Source organism: Podarcis gaigeae (assembly GCF_964106915.1).
Source record: "Podarcis gaigeae genome assembly, chromosome: 3".
Classification (NCBI taxonomy): domain Eukaryota; kingdom Metazoa; phylum Chordata; class Lepidosauria; order Squamata; family Lacertidae; genus Podarcis; species Podarcis gaigeae.
In genome coordinates, this window is record NC_139680.1 from 92,960,023 (window position 1) to 92,984,900 (window position 24,878).

General features: G+C 40.4%; 1 protein-coding gene across 6 annotated transcripts in view; it reads right to left on the reverse strand.

Annotated features, from left to right (window-relative positions):
- MARK1 (microtubule affinity regulating kinase 1) overlaps positions 1-24,878 on the reverse strand; it is a 72,226-nt gene that overhangs the window by 12,693 nt on the left and 34,655 nt on the right. For 2 of the 6 annotated variants that reach the window (XR_014562745.1, XR_014562746.1), the window contains exons 3-15: positions 24,332-24,385; positions 23,086-23,134; positions 21,925-22,046; positions 21,462-21,527; positions 18,975-19,045; positions 15,999-16,055; positions 13,898-14,134; positions 13,690-13,809; positions 7,070-7,169; positions 5,833-5,945; positions 4,150-4,303; positions 2,454-2,647; positions 631-731 (exon numbers count right to left, since the gene is read on the reverse strand). Coding sequence is in view for 4 of the 6 variants with exons in the window: in XM_083733289.1 (XP_083589415.1) it covers positions 631-731; positions 2,454-2,647; positions 4,150-4,303; positions 5,833-5,945; positions 7,070-7,169; positions 13,690-13,809; positions 13,898-14,134; positions 15,999-16,055; positions 18,975-19,045; positions 21,462-21,527; positions 23,086-23,134; positions 24,332-24,385 (1,316 nt within the window). In the remaining 2 variants the exon portion in view is untranslated. Of the gene's footprint in view, positions 1-630; positions 732-2,453; positions 2,648-4,149; positions 4,304-5,832; positions 5,946-7,069; positions 7,170-13,689; positions 13,810-13,897; positions 14,135-15,998; positions 16,056-18,974; positions 19,046-21,461; positions 21,528-21,924; positions 22,047-23,085; positions 23,135-24,331; positions 24,386-24,878 lie in introns of those variants that run through there. The other 4 variants (XM_083733289.1, XM_083733288.1, XM_083733291.1 and 1 more) reach the window with 2 other exon arrangements.

The following is a 24,878-nucleotide window of genomic DNA, read 5'->3' on the forward strand; positions in this document are numbered from 1 at the left end:
GGTGCTGGGACCGAGCAGCGGGAGCGCACCCCGCCGCAGGGATTCGAACCGCCGACCTTTCGATCGGCAAGTCCTAGGCGCTGAGGCTTTAACCCACAGCGCCACCTGCGTCCCCTATTGTCCCTGTTATACCTAATTGCAAATTCAAATGTATCCCTATCGTGCTTTATGACTTCTTTGATATTGTATGTGAGCTGGAACTGGTCTGTGACCGAAATAATAAAATTCATTCAGTTTTGCCTGAGGCAGGAGAAAGGGGCACAATGACAGCTGACACTCAGGGAAGAATGAAACAGGCTACAACTCTACTGAATTTCGCTTGACATCTTATCATTCTGGCCAATCCAGGTCAGGGACCAGAACACAGCAGCCTAAACAAGATAGATGCCTGCACAAGTCTAAACATATCCAACTTTTCTGAAGGCATTTAATAGCAGAAGACTGTTATAGGCTGGTAAGCGATACCCTAAACTCTGGGGGCTTCCTTTTCCCTCTCTAGCTGCAAGGCCTACTTAGGCTGACTTTCTGTTTCAGAGGCTTGCGAAACTATGTTAAACGTGTACATGAAATGTTCCTTTAAGTACCAGAGCAACATGAAATCTTAATTTTCACATAAAACAGGTTCAGTACCTGTTGTCTTTCCCATTCTGAATGGCAGAATAGCGATCTGTAGAGCGTTCACAGACATAAGTATTTCTTCGTGTCATGCCAGTCCCAGAAAACACATTATTCTAGAAAAGACAGGGAAATACAATTATTATTAAAAATACATGACAGAGTAAGAATGCCTAAATATATAGCACATTAGCGTATGTATACATTCTTTGGGTATCCCATGTTATTTAGCCATGCATTTTCTAATTTACGTTGATGGGTAAAAATGTTGCTTTATTTTCTGTTCTAATAGACAGGCTAAGAGACACAATATAAAAACACAGAATATTCTGATGTGCCACAATTTTAGCAAACAATAGGCTAGAGACACAATCCATTTTTCTGAAGAAGAAAACATAGCAGCTGTCACACACAGATGAGCCCTGAAATTGCTATTCTACTGCCCCGTTAATTCAAAAACAGTTTGAAGATTTGTTAAAACAGCATTTTAAATGAAAAGTAGTACTTCCCCCCCCACCTTTAGCAGCTCTCTCGGGGTGGTGGGGGGCAGGTGTGGAGACAAAACAAGAAAGTATAAGCAACCCAGAGCTTCTCCTTTTAAAATGGTCTTGTGCAAAATCCTCAAAGTGTATTTTCAGTTCATGGGAATCTGGAGAGCATCTTGGTGATTTTGAGCTGGTATTGCCTTCTAAAAATAATCAAGGTGCACTTTGAACTGTGACCTTAAGCCACAAAGCACAAACCTGGTGTGTGACCCCTGACCACTGGTCCTGTTAGCTAGGGATCATGGGAGTTGTAGTCCCTGACTTATATAAACAGATGGGCAAGTGTGAAAGAGGAAGCACTTCTACCATGCCTACAATGTAGTGTGCAATGTGACTTTTTGCACAGACAACTTGCACAATTCTCTCCCTCATTTAAAAAAAGGGGATGGGAGGAAGCTGTGCATCATCTATGCATACAACTGTATCACACACAGTGCACTGTAACTGTGGTGGTAGCAAGAACCATTCTTGTTTTCTCACCTCTACTACAAAGAGGCTGCTTAACAGAGTGTATGAACTATGAGATTGTTTCTGTTCTCATCCATCCTATTTCCCTGACCATAGAGAACTATGCACAAGAGCAATATCATCTAGTGATACTGAGTCAAGCATATGTGAGCAAGGCCAAGAGAAGAGATCTCTGATACAGACTCAAATGCTTAGGTATTATTTGAGAAGAACAGGTTTTCAAGTATTGGGAATTTTCAGAGCCGAACTAGCAGCTACAGTGAATATAGTGTCCTGAAGGGAAATGCAAATTTGTATAGCCCCTGGCAAACAGCTTGTAGTATTATTTCCCAATTGCCTTGGATCAACTTTCCTCACAGGGAAGAACACCAATTTCGATAGTCAAACATTCACATATTAAACAGTTAAGCTGCTGTTTCTTTATATAAGTGGGTGGTTTTTAAAAAAAAATAATGAAGAAGCAGGCCTGCAGCGGTGACAATGAGTTCAGAAAGTGAAGCAACCAGGGCAGTGAGAGGCAATGAGCACAGTGAAGGAACAACCCACAGGGCACTCCAGCTGAAAAATGCCAGGATGCAACATTACCTGCAAGTGCCTTCCTTCAGCAACCCAGGAGCCAATTGTCACACTCAAATATTCACCCCCACTCCTGTTTTTTAAAAAAGTATTTAAATGCTGGACTGGATTTCTGAGCCCATTTCTATTAGTGTATGCCAGCATTTAATCCATTTGCAGAAGAGAATCATGTAGTTAATACAATAGCAACAACTGTTATCGTGGTACAGAAAACATTTGACCCTGTCAGTGAGCAAAGATCTTTCTTACACTTGGAATAGTAGTCGCTTTTTTCCTTTCAGGGCCCACCAGTGGACTTGCGGCCATTTCACCTTTGGACCCCACTGTAGTGCTGCTCAGTTTACGTGACACATCTTTGTCCCATTCCTCTTTGTGTTCACTCTCCACACTGTTTGCCTGAGCTCTTTTTGAATACGAGACAGCAGGAGGAATCGATGGGCCAACTGTCAAACAAAGGTAACATCAATGAGATGGTGCTCTCTGTATCACCTTCAATCAGTCTGCGCTGGTACTAAAAATAACATCCAAGGAACTAATTCAAATAAGATGCTGGTGCCACTTTACGAAACTGAGATATTGTGCAAAGAATATGCCTGAACACAAATGAGTCATCAGTGCCTTCATTGCATAATTTCACACACCTTTAAGTTTAATATTTACTATTTGTTCCCCGTTAATTTGCTAATATGCCATCCACACTGAAAACAACACAGAGGCATACTTTAAGGTTACTCAGCTGGCTTCCGTTCAGAAGCCTTCAATGATACAGTGGGCTGCCACCTCATTTGTGGATCCATAATACAATAATTTGTCAATTACAACCAACCAATTTCCCAGCGAAAGTGGAATCATTACCATCAAATACAGTTGCAAAATCAAGGCAGATGGAGGCAGAGTTTTGCATAACCATCTGGCAATGAATGACATCACTTTCTAATCATATCTAACCCATTTTCAGAAATTGCTAAATTATTTGCCACACAGTTTTCCTTGTGGCAAAGAGTTCCATAGCTCAGCCTTTCCTTAAACAAAAGACACACATTTGCACCTTCACTCAGATTGCAAGGTGTTGCTGGTTCTGGCATTGGTGCAAACCAAAGGTTATGACATGGCTGGGAAGTCTTAGCTGCTAAAGCAGAGGATGCCCGGATTCCATTCAAACATATCTCCTTCCACTGGGCAGATGATCGGTGTGTGATACACTTCACTAAGGAATTCCTTTTAGCATCAGTCAGCTATGGTGTCAGTCAGTGAAGAGAGAAGGGGTTTCTGGCTGCTCCCAGTTCACCTGTTCCCAAGTTCACCAGTTTCTGGCTCCCTACATCATTCATGGTTCTCTATACTGGGACACTGTCTCCATCGTTTAAAGCAGTTGAGACTGCAGTACATAAGTCACAACCCAGAATATCAGAAGCAAATAGTCATCTCCATTACCAATAAGCAACGTTCGACAAGCGCAAAGGATTAAGAGATTGTTTGCTTTCCATACAAAAAGCAGGAAAGCCTCAAGTTGCCCACAGGGAACCAGTCTTCTGGGCTGTGGACAACGGTTTGCAATTTTATTCAGGCATATGGCTGTTCTCTCTATGGAAATAAACCCATCCATATCTTCTAATTAACCTTTCTTGAAAAAATTACTGCACTGCAGATATCCAAGCTCACGTTTTAGATTCAAAGCAATGATGACAAATACAGAGCAGTTTCCATTATGCAAACAGTTAAAATAGCTACAGACACCAGAATAAATGCAAATGATAATTAACACATCTGTCAACTAACCCAAACTATATTTACCATGGAAGGGTCACATGATAAAAGCACCATGGGGTGATATGAAGCAGCGCACAACTAATGCACAAAGAGGTGGCACTGCTAAGCCCAGAAAACATGGCACACAGCTTAAAATGGTATTTTGCTACTTTACTTGGTTGAATGCCATCCCCACCATGTTCACTGAAGCGACGTTGCTTCTGATTGGCTGATATGCTCCGCTGGACCTTCAGGTGAGCAGGAGATTGCATAGAACTGTTGTTGAGGTCACTGCTGGGTCGAGATCTTTGACTCAGGTTACTGCTGGACAGGGACTCGCTCCCCTCAAACTACAAGGATAAGTGACAATTTAGAAAGCAAAGCCATTTGCATCTCTATTTTTGAGACAAGAGTTATTTCCAATGTCACAAAACTCAATACAACATTTGCTATCACAGGGATGCAGACTGGGCACTCTCTGCAGTCACTTTGGCACCAATCCTTTTTTTCGTTTTCCTTTTTTACACTGAGAAGCAAACCCAGAGCTTGCCATTAGCAGCAGGAATGCAGTTGGCAGAGAGGAAGAAGACACTTTCCTCATTATGGACAGAAGAATTTTAAGTGGGTAAATGCCAGAGAGGCAGCCTCTCCTTCCACTTTTTATGGTATCCTCCTCTGTTACTTTTTCGTAACAGAAGGAGGGGGAAAAGCATCAAGGGAAAGAAAGATGCAGCTACATTTCCTCAAACTACATGCTAACAGATGTAAGGATACACAATCACTTATCATGATTTTATGTCGTGAACCCCCCTGAAATCTACAGGTAGAGGGTGGTATACAATTATTATTATTATTAAAATAAAAATCCTTATTTATGCATCATACAGATATAACCAGTCCCAGAATTAACTGACATTTGTGAAAGATTCGACCCAGTTGACAATTATTGCTGTAATTCGCAGGTTGTCAATCTATGCCACCGTGGCAGGCCACACCCAAGTGTTTGGTGGAACCTCAAGCTCACTGGCAGAGATGGAGTGTAGGGGTGGGTGGGGAGAAAGCACAGATTGGAACAGGAAGACAAGCGACAAAACCAGCACCGCAGACAAATGCTGTCACTACCATCTTAATCATGCTCCCCACCTCAATTATTATTACTAACGTTTAGTAGGATTTATGAACCACTTAATCAAAGAATTCCAAAGCAAAACAATGATTTGTTTTTGGATGGAATGGCTTTGCTGGTTTATTTGGTTTTATAATTAACTGTTTGTCTCATTTTTATAGGCATACAGAATTGCTGCAAACATATAGATTAACTCAGCAAAATATACAAATGGATATACACAACTTGTTCATGTGTCTGGGTAGGCTTGTCAAAACGGAAATGTATTTAGCTGGCATCTGTAACAGCACAAGGATGATGCCAGCCCAGAGCACAGGGGCTTCCACACTGGCCCTATGTTGGCATGCATACAGTGGGAGAGGCACCAGCATAAGTAACACAGTGGAGTCATGTTTCTCTGTGTGCCCAATGTCTTGGATCAACCTTGCTCTACCCAGTCCCTGCTGACCACTGCCCACAGGCATGGAAGAATCAGTGGTCGGCCCTACCTGGGCCCCCCCCCCCCACTTTTCTTAGTTCAGGTGACTTTCAACATAGGTGGGGATCACGTTCCAGGGACCCCCCACATACGTGAAATGCATGCTTATGAGTCCATGCCAGCAAAAATGATTGATGTATAAACTCCATAGATTCAGCAACCTAAAGAGTACAAAGGCTTGCCAATAAGCATGTCTCAGCATTGTGTTCAATCCCTATAGAAAACAACTTCAAAACTAGCAGATAAATAAATAAATATAAGCAACTATAAATTACCTCAGGTGGTTTTCTGCCTAGGAGCAGATAAGTAGCCATGACTTCATCATATTTTTGGTTTACTAAAGAGTCGTGAATTTCATCTCTTGCAAAACCCATAGTGACCATTATATCTATCAAAAACAAGACAGCTCAATTTTATTATTGACAAGACATATTTAAAATGTGTCATTAGACAACTTCTGATTTTTTTTCATCCACAAAACTTCTACTTAAGTAATCAAAGTAGAATAAAGTAGGAACCTAGAATACTGTTCACAAATTTTCTCTAAAATATAAAAATTCACCTGACAGCCCAGTTTCACAATGCTTGCCATGTTCCATTACCCTCTACTAGTTAGCATTTATGTAATGGCAACAGAGTCTCTACCCTAAACATATACAGTCAAACCTTGGTTCTTGAACTGCTTAGTTGCTGAACAAACCAGCTCCCAAACACCGCAAAGTAAGCGTTCCAGTTTGGCAACGTTTTTTGGAAGCCGAACGTCCAACGCGGCTTCCGCTTGAGTGCAGGAAGCTCCTGCAGGCAATTGGAAGCCACGCCTTGGTTTTCGAACGGTTTCAGGAGTCGAACGGAGTCCTGGAACGGATTAAGTTCGAGAACCAAGGTACCACTATACAGAATTGAGATCTACATAAGATAGGAAATAAAAGATTTAGGGGAGAGGGATTGGATTACATATAACATTCCAATCCTCCAAGAATGGTCCAGATAATTAGGAATGTGATATGGGCTAGCAGATTCAGGTTCAATTCATTTTCCTTTTAGCACCAAACATAGTTTGTCATTACCAATGGATTAAATAACCTACCAAACCATGACTGAAAATTATTATAAAGTGTGTTTTATCCCCAATTCTGGTTAGGAGGGCAAATGCAAACCATTGTTTCCTACTGGAAGTGAGAGGAAGAGGAGGATAAGACTATGAGTTTCCTGGATGTTGTTGATCCTCCATACCACAGCATGTGAACTGGAACTAATGACGTGGCAGTGAAAAAAACAGGTAAACTGAGACTAGGCTAATTCAGGAAGATATATCGGAACTGTTCAACATTCACTATATAAAAAAACCTGGGTACATGGCAAACTAATCCACAGAATTAGCAAAACATTGACAAGCATTTTTCCCTACTGTTAACCATGAATCTGCAGCGCACAGTGAAACAGATGAAGAACTGGACTAGGGAGGATACAATACAGCTATAGATTGGAACAATTGGGGTAACCTATTCTTACCTATTCTTTTGGTGTCATTAAAATCTGGTTCAGGCTCAGTGTATGGCTTTAATTCTTCCTCTTCATGACCAACATTCATCCATCGGTCCTTCATTATTTGCTAGAAAACAGAGCAAAACTGAATCATTGGGTTGTTGTCTTTTTAAATCGCCTCCCAAATCAATAGCCACTTAGTGGGGAAATTGGCATGTTTATTTCTTTAAAATATAAAAACTGCTTTGAAGCATAAGTGAAAAAATGATCAGTGGGGACCAATCAGTGTGCAAAAGACATCTTCAACTGCTGGTTAAATAAAAATGGGTGCTGGACAAATGGACAGGGAGTTACATAAAGGAGGCCCTATTAACAAGAAGGCTCTATACTTTGATGCTTCCCATCTCACCCATCTTACTCTTGAGCAGCAACCCTGCAGAAGATTTTAATAGTTGGACAGGATAATACAGGACCCAGTTACTTGTTGAAGCACATTCTTCCATACCAACCACCCTATCTATACCCTGTGATCAGCTGGTGAGAGGAAGGAACTTCTCACTTCCCTGCTGGTAAGCACAGATGGTGGAAGCTCTGCAGCGTTTTGCTGTCAAGTGAACACTTTCTTATTTTCCCAGGCATTTGGGGTAAATCAGCGATTTCCACTTGTTGAGTTTTTTATTTTCTTGCACTGCTGTATTTTACTGTTCATTTTTTTTAACAATTATTTTTAATGAACATATATTCCCATGGTTGTCTGTATATTTTGTTAACATGTTGGAAACTGCTTTTGGATCAGTATGATGTGATGAAGGGTGATCTTTAAATTTTGCAAATAAAACAAAACATGGGGAAAGTTCTCCTGACCCTAAGTGGTTTAGGATTTTATAGGTTAAAGCACTTGAAAATGTGCCTAGAAATAAAATGGTAGCCGGGTTAAGATCTTGGAATACTGAAAAAACATTTTCCCTACTATCAGTACAAATCTGTCCCTGGGTTCTGAAGTAACAACGTTTCCAAACAGTCTTTAGAAAGGCTCTCTTAAAAACACAATATAGTACTTCAATCTGGATGTTGGGGGAGCACAGATAACCATGGCCAAATCTTGTTTTCCAAGAATAGCCACAGTTGGAGTACCATCCAAATGTGGTTGAAGGCATATGACTTCTACTGCCAAAATTAAATTGGACCCTTCAACCCCAATGCACAAAACAAAGAACAACTCAGGTCAAAGGGTTAGCGTTAGCCATGTATTATGAACAGAAATAAATTTGGGGAAGACCAGTAGTTCAGTGATAGTGTGGATGCTTTGCAAGCAGAAGAACCCCAGTTCATTCTCCAGCATCTTTACACAGAAAGTAGCCAGTTCTAAATGAGATGGACCCAGTTTGACTTGGAACAAAACAGCTTTCTATACTCATGATTAATTCACCACAAAGAAGTCAATAGTACCATTTTTGCAGCCTACAGACTATTTTAGGTTGTCCATTCTCTCAACTGAAAATATATTTTAAAATTATCCATAAAAATATTAACAATATGGAAGACAAACTACCACCTAAAGTACGTTGAACTACTTTATTAGCTTCTATCTGTATCTACAAATGTTGAATTAATAATAAACGTATGTGTCAGGACTGCCGCTAGGTCCCAGCTCACAGAGGACCAACGCCCAGTGGATGTTATATATAAAAGTCTTTATTAAAGTTTAGTTTCCATTTCCAAGCTCTGGGCGCGCAGACCCACGTCTCGACGCTAGACCGGCTAAGTCCCCTCTGACTCACTGCTCCACCCACACCAGTTTAAGATTCTAGCCCGGCTCCACCTCTTGCGCTGTTCTTTCCTTCGCTGGGTCCTTCTGCCCTCTGGGGTTCCCTCCTTCCTGGACTCCTCTGACGCTGAGCCTCCTGAGTCTTGCCCCTCCCTCCGGCGGGCTTTAGGACCTGGCTCCCTTCCCGGGCTCCCCGCTGTGCCCCGCTCCTGTACATTTGAACTTGGCGCGCGCGCCCAGCCTGTGACTTTCCTTCTGACCGTTTCCCCGCTTCCTGATGTGGGCGTTGCCAAACCTGACTCCTCTCCTCCCTCTGGTGGTGAGGACACTGGTCCCGACTCCTGGGACTCCCCCTCCCCACTGCGCTCTGGTGGAGACGCTGGTCCTGATCTCCAACTGCTGCTCAGGGACTCCCCGCTGGCCCCTTCCTCCTGGGGCTTCCCCCCTGGAGCCCCCTTCGCTCTGGCCACCGGCGCTCCCTTCTGTGAGTCCTCCGATTCACTAGAGAGGCTTGTGGAATAACTCTGGCCACTGTCACTGCCTGCGCCCCCCTCGTACTCCTCCTCCTCACTCTCCATTTGCTCCCCCTCCTGTGTCTCTCCTTCTGAACCCCTGACAGTATGTTTTTGGGCTTTCATGCTGAATCCATAAAAGGACCAAACATATATAACAGCTGAATTTTCCTTAAAGGAGAATTGTCCCCTGCAATTTACCTTTCCTTCACATTCAAATGAATGAGCGAAAGCTGCTCATATTTCGGCTACAGGAAAGAAAGACTTATTTTGGGAACTGCTTCACTTCTCAGGAGACAGCTCCTATTTTGAAAGGATTTTTACAACAAGCCATTGTTCTTTCATACCCAAGCAAAAAGCAGAAGTGCTGCGACACCTTACGGATGAGCTGTTCAGAGGTTTTGCAGACTGTGACCTTTGAGTGCACACACCCGCTCCCCCATGACCAATTTCCCTTTGAAGCACTGAAGCACTTTTTGTTCTCCTGCTTTTGGCTAATGTCTATGCTTCAGGATTTTGTTTTAGTGGGTCGCACAGAAGGCATCAGCTTGCAATGCTTGAGTGCTTTAAAACATATGCTTTCCTTGCTCAAGTTTCTGAGGAAGCATTATTGAAAATTCTATGTACGTAAAAGATTCTCTACAACAGCAAAAAAGGGTGCCCTTATCAAACTTCATGTTCAAGATTATGGGTGAAATTCAATGCTTATCTTATTATTTGAATGCTGCTGTTCTACTTCTGGAATGGCTTTTAATCCAGTGGTGGTTAAACAAGACAGCATAAGAACAGCCTGCTGGAACAGGCCAAGGGTACAGCATCCTCTTCTCACAGTGGCAAAATGGGATTCCTCTGAGTAGCCCGCAACCAAGGCCAGAGTGTAAGCACGCTCTTCCCAGCAACCAGTATTCAAAGGCATGCTGCCTCTCAGATTGGAGGGACAAGATAGCCACAAATTTGTCAGATCCTATTTTAAAGCCATCAAAGTTTTTGGCCATCACTACTTCATTTGGGAAGACCCTGACGTTGGGAAAGATGGAGGGCACAAGGAGAAGGGGACGACAGAGGACGAGATGGTTGGATAGTGTTCTCGAAGCTACCAGCATGAGTTTGACCGAACTGCGGGAGGAAGTGGAAGACAGGAGTGCCTGGCCTGCTCTGGTCCATGGGGTCACAAAGAGTCGGACACGCCTAAACAACTAAACAACAACAACTTCATTTGGGAGCGAGTTTCATAGCTTAAGAAAAGGAATTGATCTTTTCCATTTTCCCCTTTCCTCTGTGGTCCCCTGTTCAAGAGGGTTGAGAGACCCTCCAAAACAGCATGGATACTAGTGCAGGAGGAACCAGAGAAACTAACTTCTCCTCTTACATTGGAGTACAAATCAGACAGATCAAAAGGATTTCACCCTTTGCTATTAGTTTTGAGTTTTGAGTTTTGGAACACAAGGAAGCCAGACATATTTTTTGCCTTTTTAAAGAAGAATGACATCTGGACAATTTAAATATAATGAACCCATGTTCTGTCTGACCACATATGTAGCAGTATTCCAAACTCCATCTGAAAAAGTGCACAGCTGAAGAATTCAGACCTAACTGAAAGCAAAGTGTGAAATCTTTTCAAATATTATGCTCTCAAAAATCCCTCAGGAGTATTTTAATTCTCCTCTTAAAATGTATAAAGTAAAATGCATATGAAGTGCATGGTAACTTAATGCTCATTAGGCAACATATGAATTAAGCATACAGTGCTGTCTCTTCAACTTTGGTTTGGCAAAGGTTGCTAGTGAAAGACATACTGCAGAAACTGCATATTGCTACAAAATGGTCCTAAATAGTTTCACTGTGCAAACATCAAAACACGGATAAAGCCTATAACTAAATGTATTAAATTTCATTCGGACACAAAACTTAACATTCTAGTGCTATTCTAGATGAGCAGATGCCAGTCAAAATCACATCTTAAGATGATCAGACAAAGGCTCAGATAGAATCGTTTATCTGACACAATACCCATATATAACACAGCACTTCACACAATTACTGAACAGTGATTCTGCAATGGCCTTTTACCCCCGAGACAATTGCCCTGTGTTTCACAGGAAGACAGAGACAGTCCCTCTCTTCTATAGCATTCATGCACTCTGCTTTGAACACAATGTCCTGGCAAGAACCCATTTTTGAACCAGCAACATAAAATTCTTTTAAGGCTGTTAATAGTGCGACAGTATTAACCCGGGCAGGAGGGACCTAACACAGCATTACTGGACATAACAGGGCCAAGTTCCCAAAACTGTATCTAGGAGGATTATCAGTAGAAAACACTATTTAAACATGAAAATGAACACAACCTATTTATAAATACTGGTGAAAAGTCAGTATAGTGCATTGAGATCTCACCACACACTGGCCACACAATTTAAACCTATAAAAGTAAGAAACTTGTTGAAATCTGAACACCCTTAAATCTGGCATTCTCAGATTCTGTCAAGTTTTGTGCCTGTGCTAGGCTGTTACAAAATACAGCAAAACTACAGAGACCTGAACATTAGTATTACATTTTTAGTCAGCAGTATCCTTTGGACTCAACCATTTTGAAGTTTGTTAAGTGAATATTAACATCCTTGAGCTGACCTCCTGTGATCCTAATTACACCATCCTATATAGACAGGAGCCTAACAATGACTGCTACACATCAGTGAAGCAGAAATTACTCATACCCACATTCCACTGGCAAGCTACCAGACACAGAATTATTCAGTACAGAGTCACAGCTGATCAGGGGTATATCTCCCAGCTTGTGCTCAAGTGATCTATGTCAGAAAGTGATTATATGAGATTAATTTGGTGGAACACCATCTTCAGCTGCAAACGCAAACCTATGAAGATGAAAGAAAGGTCAACCGATGACTAATACACATTGTACTTCTCAAGCCATTTTATCATCTGCTGTACTTTTATTGGGCATTAACAAGCAGTAAATCTTCCATGGATGCAAAGCCCAGAGGCCTAGGTGACTGGCTGCTTCAACTTGCTGGAATTAATACATAACCAAAATATTTTTTTCTCAAATGCAGCTCATCAACTATCATAGCAAATGGGAACCAGGTACTCATATGGAAACCGCTTCTTTTAAAACTCAGCTGTTTTTACTATAAAAACAAGATTACTTATGAATCATTGGTTTTTGAAGAACAATTAACCTTTCTTACACTAAATGCACTAGCTTTATCTGTTAAATTAGTACAACGGACAAGTACACTTTTTTCAAGCAGAAGCACAATTAACTTAGCATTCATTTCATTTTTTGTGGAAAGGAGTGATACAACTACATGGCTACAGAAAAAACACCAGCATTTCATAGTTTGAGACACTAAACAGGATATTGTATCTTTGTATGCATAACAATAAATATCTGAGAATATTTTATAATTCACATTTCAGGCAGTTTAACATGATCTTTGTTATTTGTGCTTTGCTCCAATCCCGAATTTAGCTACTTAATCATATGCTGTTCATTTTGTTGGACCATTATTATGTCACGTTACTGAAATTCTAAGCCTAAGTATATTATGAGAGCTTTCACCGGATCAGAGAAATCTTAGTCAAACAATTACACAAATTTGTAGTTAATCGCAACCTCCCAAATTTGCATGTGTAAAAAGGATTACTACAGAAAACAGCTCTTTTTTAAAGATAATGCACACACTTTCTTGTGTGGAAAATTTTTCACATTTGGGGCTCCTTAGTTTTCAAAAAGGCAGGCAAGAGGGGACATGCCAGAGGTATCTAGGATTGTGAAATAATATACAGAAACAGTGGATAGACAGAAGTTTCTCTCTCTCTCCTACTCTCCGACACATATCACTAGAATCCAGGGTCATCCGATGATGAATTTCATGAACCTCACCTGACAAGTCTACTGCACATGTTATAAAATTCCCACACAGAAGACTGTTAATTGGTAGAACCAACCAACCAACCAACCAACCAACCAACCAACCAACCTGCATTTAGACTGGTACTATTTGCAAAAACTGGCTACTACGTCCCATAAGCTCAGGATGAAACCTTACATGTTTAATCATCACACATGATATACACCAACTTGTATTTATTTCCTCCAGAAAAAAACAGCTTTCAATGGGGAGTTGTTGTTTTTTTAAAATAAAGGCTTTAATTTAACAACGTACTAGGATCCATAAAAAAGCCATTTTACCAAGAAAAAAGATACTAAAAAAACCAAAACAGTGAAGCAGCCTGTGGTAACATATTTGGAGAAATGTAGGGATAGTCTATTCCTTATAGGTTTTGAGTTATTCCAATGAAATATAAAAGAGAGGGGAATGGGGGAAGATCACAATACTTACTTCCAAGCTCCCTCTCTTGATTGGATTCAATACAAGTAGTTTTTTCAGTAGATTTTCACAGTCTGTGGACATATAGAATGGTATCCGGTACTTCCCCCGTAATACCCGTTCTCTCAGTTCCTTTAGAAAAACCAGACAAAGAAGAACATCTACTATTGAGACAGAAAAATTGAAGACTAGACTTAGCCACTTCAAATCTCAACTGTACCTTTAAATTCTGACCATCAAATGGCAATGATCCACTGACTAGAGTGTAAAGAATGACTCCGAGACTCCAGACATCCACTTCTGGCCCATCATATTTCTTTCCTTGGAAAAGTTCAGGGGCAGCATATGGGGGGCTCCCACAAAAAGTGTCCAGTTTGTTGCCTATAGTAAATTCATTGCTAAAACCAAAATCTGCAATTTTAATGTTCATATCTCCATCGAGAAGAAGGTTTTCTGCCTGAAAAAAAAAATGAAAATAGAATTTTAAAGGTAAGTATCAACATAACAGTTCGCCATAACTTCATTATGAGAAGAACTAGTCATTCTACAGAGCTTTGTGTTTTGCTATATGTTACAGCATAACAGGCAATCACCAGTACTGAGAATGCAGAATGTTCTGGAATGACAATTGTTTATAAAATGGGATCTAATATATATCCTTTCGTGCTGAGAAGAGGGCAGGAATTTTTTAAATCTTGTATAGATTTTGTATGATTTAGCCGACAGTACACCTGCTGCCATCAATGGGACATGCGTACACATATCAGACACAGTGCAATCCTAGGCATGTCTGCTCAAAATAAGTTTCATTGAGCTTAATGAGCCTCACTCCCAAATACGTGTGTATAGGATTGTAACCTAAACAGCTACAGAGATAATGTTGCCCTGGATCTTTGGAGAATGGAAAAATCTAAAAGAGAAAATAAAATAATGACTGGACTGTTTAGGAATTAAAAGGCACAGGCAAAACAAATGAAAACTCATATAGTGATTCCTATATGAAACAGAACCAGGTTTTTCTTTTGTCTTTCCCTCTTTCCTGCCCCTTAGCCAGTTGACTCCATAAAATCAATCAGGTCTAATGCCATCTTCTTTAACAACTATACCTTAAGATTGCTGTCGGCTCCAAAAGTTTGCTTCTTTAGTGTTAAAAATGTGCACTCCTCTAGATTCAGATTTTCTCACTTAACACTTTTTCAGTGAATCTCACTGTTCCTTAATCATTAAAAGCATTTGCGCCCAGGGTAACTCACAGTGCCTTCTATCTCTAAAGGATCACATAGATGGGCCTATAGTCAAAGGCAGAGTGATGAGCAGCTTTCAAAGCACTGAGAGCTTGAAGCAGACGCTGAACACGACACAGAGCCTGTGCATAAGGTTCACTTTGAGGGAAGAGAAAAATGAATTTGGCAGTGACTTTCTGGGATAAACTGAAGAAGGGGAGATATAGCAGAACAGAGGGCCAAGAAGCCAGATGCTCTATGATGGTACAATGAGAGATGAAAACAGCCAAGACAGTGGTTTTCGAATTGGAAATAAAGATTGTGGAGAGTTAAAAAGCAGAAGACTCTTCATTGCTGAACTTTTTACAAAGAAACACATACAGATGTGCCTTCACATGCATGCAAGCTTGGTCATCAAGATAGGGCTCTCAATGGAGCTTCTATTTTATAGCTGCAAACCATTATCCACAATCATGAGTAGAATCAGATTTGCTGACATGGTTAGCAAAAATGTGTGCAAATGTAATACTAGTGAAAATTAGCTCTAAAATTTAAAAGGAGGTGGGGACTTATATCCAGAGGGAAGGACTGCATGGTAATTCTAAAGCAGGCATGGCCAAACTTGGCCTTCCATCTGTTTTGGCACTACAACTCCCATCATCCCTAGCTAACAGGACCAGTGGTCAGGGGTGATGGGAATTGTAGTCCCAAAACAGCTGAAGGGCCAAGTTTGGCCAGGCCTGCTCTAAAGGAATTGTTATGGCTTAGAATAAGAGAAGGGAACAGCATAAAGCTGCAAGGCAGCATTCCCAATCTCCTAGGCAGTCAGGAGAAGAGGCAGTATGATGACTGCACTGAATCATAACAGGGTGGGATTAAAGTTTCCCTGGACTAGGGACTAGGAAGATTTGGGCAGTGAGTCCCACTTTTCTTCAGGGGAAGAAAGGACTCATGACTTACATGCCTGACAAAGATGGGGAGAGACTAAGCAGCTATTTATTATATATTTTACAAACTTACAAAGTGGGCAGAAAGAGCACATAAATTGTTCTGCTTCCATGCAGTTTGAGTTCTTAAAGGATGGGAAAAGGGGCATACCTTGAGATCACGATGAACGATGCACTTTTGATGACAGTACTGCACAGCAGACACAATCTGAAATAAGAAATCTGGTTAATAAGCGAACATTTAAGAACGACTCCAAGAAGAATGCTTAACATTTATATAGTGAAGCAGATCAAACCCTACACTTCTATTATCTTCTTGTAACTGCTGCAGGAATCTTATGAGGTTGGTACACTATTGTCTCTTATTGCAAGTGGAACACTGACATGGAGAAAGAATGGCTTGCCTAAAGCCACCAAATGAGTTATATGCAAAGGAAAGATTCCAGCCAGCAAATCCGTGCATCATAGTGGTTCAGCCTCTTCATCGCTACACCACAATAGCCCCTACCAGATCCAGAAAATGTATTGGAAACATGGCATCAGGTCAGAATACATGCAACATTTATTCCTTTGTAAGCCCTTGAGCGCAAGCTTACTTTCCACACAGTGGTAACTACGCAAAAAGTCAAAACCCTGAAAGCCATTATTAGTTAATTTTTTTTTGGGGGGGGGGCAACTGCCTTGTGCTAGAACAGTTCTGCAAGTTCTCCCCTAAATTTTGCAAGCAAGTGGACTGGGGTGAATATGTCAATCAAAATGAAGGAGTCTTTTGTTTACGACAACAAAAGTCCAACTTAATCACATTTTTAAGATTCCTATTTACTGTAAGCGATATTAACAAAATATACTGCGTTGCTGCAGTCTTTGAACTCATTATGTGCTTCTGAATGCTCTCCTTGGTGCTGAACAAGTTTCCCAGGTTCCCCAAGAGTAAATTATGGCACACACACAAGCATTAAAAGGCATTTTGTTTTCAAAGATCTGAAAAAAACTTGCAATACAATCAAACTTGCCTGAAAGTCAAAAGAATGACCTTTGGATCCAACCCACTGAAAATATTCCTAAAGCATGCTCTAATACTTTAAATACTTAGGAACTAAAGCAATGCGCCTTTCCGCACTAGAGCTCTTTAACACCGCTGAAGTGCTGCTGTTGCACAATAAAGTGGACTTTGAAGATTGGTTCCATACAGCACATAAAACAGTATTATTTCCCCATTTAAACCATCCACATGGCAAAGGGAGAACTGTAGAAGGTAGGGAAAAGAGAAGAGACTAATTATTTAAGTATTTAATTTTTATTTTTAAATGCACCCGCATACCCGCATATTTTTAGGTATGCACCCGCACAAAATAATTAAAATGAATAAAACAGATGGAGGCAGGCAGAATAAGGCACCAGTGATAGGTAAAAGGTAAGGTAAAGGGCCCCTGGACAATTAAGTCCAGATGACTATGGGGTGCAGCACTCATCTCGCTTCAGGCAGAGGGAGCTGGCGTTTGTCCACATGACTAAACCACTACTGGCGCACGAATACCAGTGCACACGGAAACGCCATTTACCTTCCCGCCGCAGCGGTACCTATTTATCTACATCTACTTGTACTGGTATGCTTTCAAACTGCTAGGTTGGCGGAAGTTGTGACAGCACAGCAGGAGCTCACCCCGTTGCATGGATTCGAACTGCCAACCTTCTGATTGGCAAGCCCAAGAGGCTTAGTGGTTCAGACCACAGCACCATTCGCACCCTGCACCAGAGATACAGATCTTCCTTGTTCTACTTCTTGGAGGCTCAACTCTTTCCTGCCAGTGGCTGAATATCCTTCCTTGTCATTTTTCTACATTGCAAGTTGTGCTGCTTCTGTTGCTGTCTTTTTCTTCTCTCCTCTCAGGCAAACTGTCCTTCGTTCCAGGAAGAGCAGAGGACTTGGTGCTAGTCAGTCTCTCTTGATCAGGGGTTAGCAAACATTTTCAGCAGGGGGCCGGTCCACTGTCCCTCAGACCTTGTGTGGGGCCGGACTATCGGGGGGGGGGGATGAATGAATTCCTATGCCCCACAAATAACCCAGAGATGCATTTTTAATAAAAGAACACATTCTACTCATGTAAAAACACGCTTATTCCTGGACTGTCTGCAGGCCTGATTTAGAAGGCGATTGGTACGGATCCGGCCCCCGGGCCTTAGTTTGCCTAGCCATGCTCTTGATAATCAGTGGTGTGCTAGTAGAAGTATCTCCATCAGTGACCCGGTCTAATTTTCAGTAGCATTCCCCTTCCTATCCCAATATAGCCTTTACAATATACTGTAACTTTCTCTGTCCCTCATGGTTGGTTATATCTCTAATGGCCAGTGTTGTGACTGACTTGGTCTGCCTCCCTTCTCCTTCAAGACTACTGCATATTTGCTCAGAGTCTTACTCCCACATAACTGTGTGCTGAGGAGGGCGACCAAGTTGATAATGGATCTGTAAAACAAGCCTTATGAGGAACGGTTGAGGGAGTTGGGTCTAGTTGTTAACCAAAAGGTTGGTAGCCAGGGATGGCTGTGGGCAGGATTCCTGCATTAGAAAGGGTTGGACTCCAACTCTATAATTCTATGACTGCAACCTTCCTTAAAGCAATTTCAACTTGTCCTAGCCTTCCTACCATCAAGCTCTTTTTTATGACTTAATGTTTTTGAAGATTTGGTAAAGAAGAATTATGGGGAGAGGAGAGTTCCCTAAGCAAAATTCCACAGAAAAGTACAGAAGTCGGGAGGGTTGATGCAGGACTGCAGCATCCCTGTACATGTCAAAGAGCAGGCCTCTGCAAAAAGATAAAAGAGCTGTACTAAAGAGATCTACATCTGTAGGCACTGTGTTCCTGTTCTGTTCCTTTGTAAAAAAAATAAATGATTTTTTTGATGTCCCCAAATAGATGAAAGAAGCACAGGGAAAATATTAGAGGGCCACTGCTGGATAATAAGATATTATGCCTAGTAAAAATATGAGCGAACCAAGTCAGCCATTTCACACTTAATACCTAGTGTGAACGGGATCTACATTTCCTGCGCTTAGTTCACAAGACTAAAACGTATCTTTTATTGAAGCCAGCATTTCAGGTTCACTTTATAAGACCTTTTTTCTTACCTGTCTAAATTTTGCACGTGCCTCTTTCTCTTTCATTCTTCCATGTGCCACCAAGTAGTCAAACACTTCTCCTAAAGCAGAATGGAACAGAATTATATTGCACAGGTTTCCCTGGTGACAAATCAAAGTGCTTGTCAGTCAACTAACTCGTTCCTTTAGCAGAAGCCAGCACAAGGACTCTGACTAATGAAAGACGGCTTTCCCCCTTCGGCTTCCCCGCACCCTCCCAAGCTGCTTTCTGACTTATACTACCACTGAAACTATAAGTGAAGCTTTAGGCTTCCCAACAACACCAAATTTATGGACATGGATGTGTTTCCTGAGATGTGTTCAAGAAATATCTTAAGCAACTCATAAAAATAGTATTTAGATTATTCCTTGTTGGAAGGAAAGGCCCGGCACATAGGTTCTTATTGATAAGCAGTACAATAACCAAAGCAAATTAAAATGGTCAAATCTTAACACAAACTGGATTTATCTTAATCAAATTCATAGTTTTATTATAAAAGAACATGTAAAAACACAAGCTCTGAAACTTTAACACAATTTGAAAATTTATTAAGCACAATGGATAGAGAGAAAAAGGATTAGTTTCTAAATTGTACTCTATATTGCTTAATGTAACTTACAGCTCTATGGAACCGGTTAAAAAGATATGGGAACTAATAGAAGTTTTTACAACCATATAATCAGGAAATCACTAATGAGAGTATGGGAGAGGTACAAAGACTTATTGGAACAAAAGACCCCATGGTGGATTTCACCACATGAAGCATTATTGCTCAAACCACTTGGAAAGAAAGGAAAATGGCTCACATATGTTGATTTATTAAAGGACCATGATGGAAAATGGAAATTAAGAGATTACGATGAGATCAAAGACCACTTTCAGAGTTGGTTGTATTATCGACAACTTTATGAAACACATAAAGAAGACAGCAAGAAAGGATTCAGTTGTACAAGATCTAGGTTTCAAACGGAAGTGATTGAAGGGAAAGTGAAATTACTGAAGGCCGCATACAGCATACTATTAGAATGGGAGACGAAAGATGAAGAGGTAAAATCAGTTATGATTAAATGGGCACAAGATGTAGGTCACAACATTATGGTGGAAGATTGGAAAAAATTATGGAAAACTGATTTAAAATTTACAGATTGTTCCCTATTGAAGGAGAATTACATGAAGATGATGTACAGATGGTACACAACATCAGTGCAGTTAGGGAAAATGTACAAAACTAGTTCAAATATATATTGGAAGTGTAAGGAAAAGAGGGGACATTTTATCATATGTGGTGGGATTGTAATGTAATTTTAAAAAATTGGGACATGATATACAACGAATTGAAGAAAATGTTCCATTTAACATTTGCTAAAAAGCCTGAAGCATTTTTGTTAGGGATTGTAGGGAAAGATGTGCCAAAAAAGCTGAAAAACACCTTCATGTATGCGACAACAGCCGTGAGAGTTCTAATAGCACAAGGATGGAAGACTGAAGAAAACCCAACTAGAGAATCATGGCAAGAAAAATTGATGGACTATGCAGAACTGGCAAAACTGACATATAAGCTATGGGACAAGGATAACTGTGACTTTAAAGATGAACGGGAACTATTTTAACTAGACTGACCACCCACAAATAAATAAACAAAGTGCTCCTCATCCAAAACTCTGATTATTGGAGAAACACAATCCAAACTGTGTGCAGATTAATAACTCAGTTTCTCATCCAGTGTAGGATATCAGCCTCATCTTTCCTGAGCATGAAGAAGTCATTCTTAGCAGAACTTCTACCACTCGAACTTCAGAATATGGGCTCCTTGGAAGAGTTTCTTTTCTATCAGCACCAAAGTTTGACACAAAACCTATTAAGCTTAACTGCTTTATTTAAACTTTATTTTATTTATAAATAAAAATTATTATTATTATTATTATTATTATTATTATTAAACTGAGCTGGTGTGCTGCTTATGCATGCTGACTTCTCACACAACAGAAAATTAGGCAGTAAACCTGTGTGGACTATACTACTTCACACTGCAGAAAATAAGTCACATGCTGAAATATTCCTCAATGAAAAACTTTCCTATACATAGAAATCCAACATGTCAGGGAGGTTAGGCTAGAACTCTTCTGCATTACATGCTAGGAATACTTTCTGGTTGTTGTTTTTTTTTGGGGGGGGAGGGGTCGTGTAAGTCGCCAGATGCACTCTGAAGTATTTTAGTCCAGTCAAAGACCTACCAACTCATCTGCTGTAGGTGAGAACTAGGCTGTCCTTTTCAAGGACACAGACTATAAAGCAGCCTACATCAACGAAAGAGATAAGTATGTCCTATGGAAACTATGGCTCTTATGCAGCGGAGTGTCATGCAATAGATACCAAAAGTATATCACAGCTCTGAGGTGTTATGCCAGCCCCACTTCCATCTTCAAATTCCTACATTTCAAATCGGCCCATAAAAGTAGAATGGAATGTTTGCTTACCTCCACTGGCATATTCCATAACTAAGTATAATGTTTTCTCTGTTTCAATAACTTCAAATAATTTAACTGCAAGATAAAAGGTGATAACAAATTGCCTTAGCACAAACAGTAAAGAACATTTAAAAACAGGCAAATGTTATTTCTTATCTACGTCACAATTTAATGGAAATCCAAGTCAAAGTTTGGCTCTACAGATGAAATTTGCAGAAGTAAAACCACCCACTTCTCTAGAACCAGTTAGAAATTGGCCATATTTTGTTTTCGCTGAAGACAAGAGGTTAAATGCTAGATGCGAAAGTAGAACAACAAAGAACCAGGACACTGCCTATGAAATATATTAACTAAATTATTGTTGTTCAATAGTTTAAGAATAAGTGAACGAAAGCCAAGCATGTCGGAAAGGCAGCACACTCAGCTGGAAGGAGTAAAAAAGGGCATACCCTGTATGCAGCAATGTGTATACCTTGTATGCAACAAGCCCTCTGGCCGATTCAGCAACAATAACTGTCTCTGGAACAAAACTGTTCTGCCTTCCTCAGCCAGAAGAATTGTCATCACAAAGTGGGGCTCTAAAGGTGGGGAAAACTAAAGCAGAAAGGGAAAGTTACACACTTTGCAAACCTGCTCTTATTCACAGGCCTCAATTTTTCTTATCAAAGTGGTATCGATTTAACAAAGAGCAATGTTAAAAATCCATATTGATAAAAATCAGTGCTCCATTTTCACAAAACACTACAACCAAATTAAGTCAGACCATAGCTTGAAAACACAGGATAAACAATCACTTAAGGGCATCCCTAAGAGCGTGTTAACAGGACTTCATGAAAGGCTAAAGAACTAATCTGATGAGTCACTGGCCCTGCAGAAAGTTATCAGAGAATGATGCAAGCCACAGGCCCTACTTGGTGAGAATTTACATAGTTCCAATAAACTAGCTTATTTCCTAGAAGTAAAACAATGTGAGTCAACAGTGTGATGCAGCAGCAAAAAAAAGGTAATGCTATTCTAGGCTGCATCAACAGAAGTATATTGTCCCAGTTAAGCGAAGCAATAGTCCCACTTGATTCTGCCTTGAGCAGACCACACTGGGAGACGGTGTCCAGTTCTGGGCACCACAATTTAAGGAGGATACTGATAAGCTGGAATGGGTGCAGAGGAGGGTGACCAAGATAATCAAGGGTCTGGAAACCAAGCCTTATGAGAAACCCTTGAGGGAGTTGGATATGTTTAGCCTGGAAAAGAGGAGACTGAGAGGCGATAGGATGAGGGTTTTTTAAGCAGAGGCTGGAAAATTCTATGCAGTTTTGGGACAAGTCCACTAGACTACAGACAATCTGCTTTGTTTTGGAGAATGTCTAAATACCTCTGAAGCAGCCCACTTCATTTCAGTATTGATGTGTATTGAAGTGGGGGCATATAGGGTCCTGAAAGCAAGTGAACCCAATACCTCTGAAGCGACCTGCTTGGTATTTAGGCTTCCTCTAATGTGGATGTCTTTTTAATATGCATTAGGGCCTTGATCACAAATCTAAAAGTCACCTAGTGAGAGTCTTCAAAGTTAGAAGAAAAGGCAAACACAGGAAAAAAATAATATGATTCAGCAAAACAAATGTCAAATCCCTACCAATATTAGGATGGTTCAAAATCTTCATTATTCGTACTTCTCGGAATAACTGTAAAAAATAGAGAACTATTTTACTTAAGGTGTTTTTTACACTTTCTAAGGATAACTGCAGAATGCAAAATTCAAAAATGTTTTAAGATGTAGTTTCACACTTAGATAAGTGTCTATGAAATACCAGTGGTAAGTTGCTTGCATAGAGATACTGGGTTAGAACCGGACTAGGTTAATTGCACTAAGTTCCCATTGAAATAAAGGGGGTCTGCTTCGGGTGATGACTAACGTTTCACTGAAAACTAAGTTCAACTAATTTAGTCAGGATCTAGCCCGTTGTATGTAATCTTTAGACTCTCTCGGCTTTAACTAATTTGAACCTGCCCAAACTTAAAAAAAAAAAAACTACACCCAAAACCTTACTGCAAATTCTACCACTATTTGAAGTCTGGCAGGGAATTGTTCTTAACCAGTTTCTCAAACCAGTGACTGAATGTTCAAAATTGCAGCAAGGAGATCCAGAGAAAGAGATCTGAAGAACTGCTGTATTTCTCAGTAAAGGTTAAAACAAATATACTTCACAAAATGCTTAAACATATAACATACTTTTCTTCAACCTACAGTACACTTTTCTTCAAGAAAGTGACATCACTCCAAATCTACACAAGTATAACTACCAATATTTTAGAGCTCTAGTTCTCAGTGGGACTTAATTCTCCTTTTCAACATACAATACTGCCCAAATCCATTATGAGATCTTGGTTGGCTAAAGAAGTAAGAAATGTAACTTATTTATTTTAGGAATTTCAGTTCACTTATGCACCAGCATCACCTCAGGCAGTTCCTACATGGGACTAGAGGTGAGTGACTTGATTAAACCTGAACCTGGACTAATATGGGAGCTACTTTGGAGGCTACTTAAAATTGTATGTGTTTTATGTCTGCTCCACACAGAAAGCTTTTGGGTGCACCAACTGAACATATGGATCAGCTCCATTGCATAGGACATCAAATATTTCAGAAGGAAGGTCATGTTAGTATGGCCCCCTCCTCACATCTGGAACGGAAGGCATCTCTCTATCTCAATGTAACTGACCAAGGATTCAGGGCATAAAAACTTCAGAGCAATTCAATTGCCCTGTAAAGGCAAGAACATTATCAACATGGAAGAATAAAAATATTTTTATTTTTAAATCACATGGGCCAAAATTATTGAAGTGACAACATATTTAACCTTTTCAAAGAAACATCTTACCTTTTGTAGGCTGGTAGGATTTAGTTGGGTTTTGTCTATTATTTTCACAGCAACCTAGGGATATAAAGAAACCACTATTTTGAAGGTACCAACAGGTGAGCGTTTTTAGGCAGACATTGACTTTATTTGGACACAGCACTACACATTTACTTTCTGTTCCCCTCTTGTGCTGTTTCAAGGAGATGAGAAATTTTAGCTTCTGTTTTTAGCTAACTGCAGCTTAGTGTTACTTCTGAACCAAGACAAACTGTGATTAATCTTAACTATGGTTTACTGAAATAAGCCAATGGCCTGGCTTGCAGGTCATAAGTAGGCAAACTACTGTGACTGCATGAATGCATTGGCTACTACAGAGGAGTCTGCATCCACTTTGATCCTGCCTGGTCCTTAAGCAGGTGGGAACTTAACCCACAAGTTCTGCATTCAAGGAGCACACTAAATTCTAAAAGGACCAAGAAGCATAAGAGTGGCTACAACCTCTTCTCTGAGAGTTCAGCTGTTTTCACTAAGTTATAGTTTGGCTTAGTGTTACGTGCAAACGCAGCAA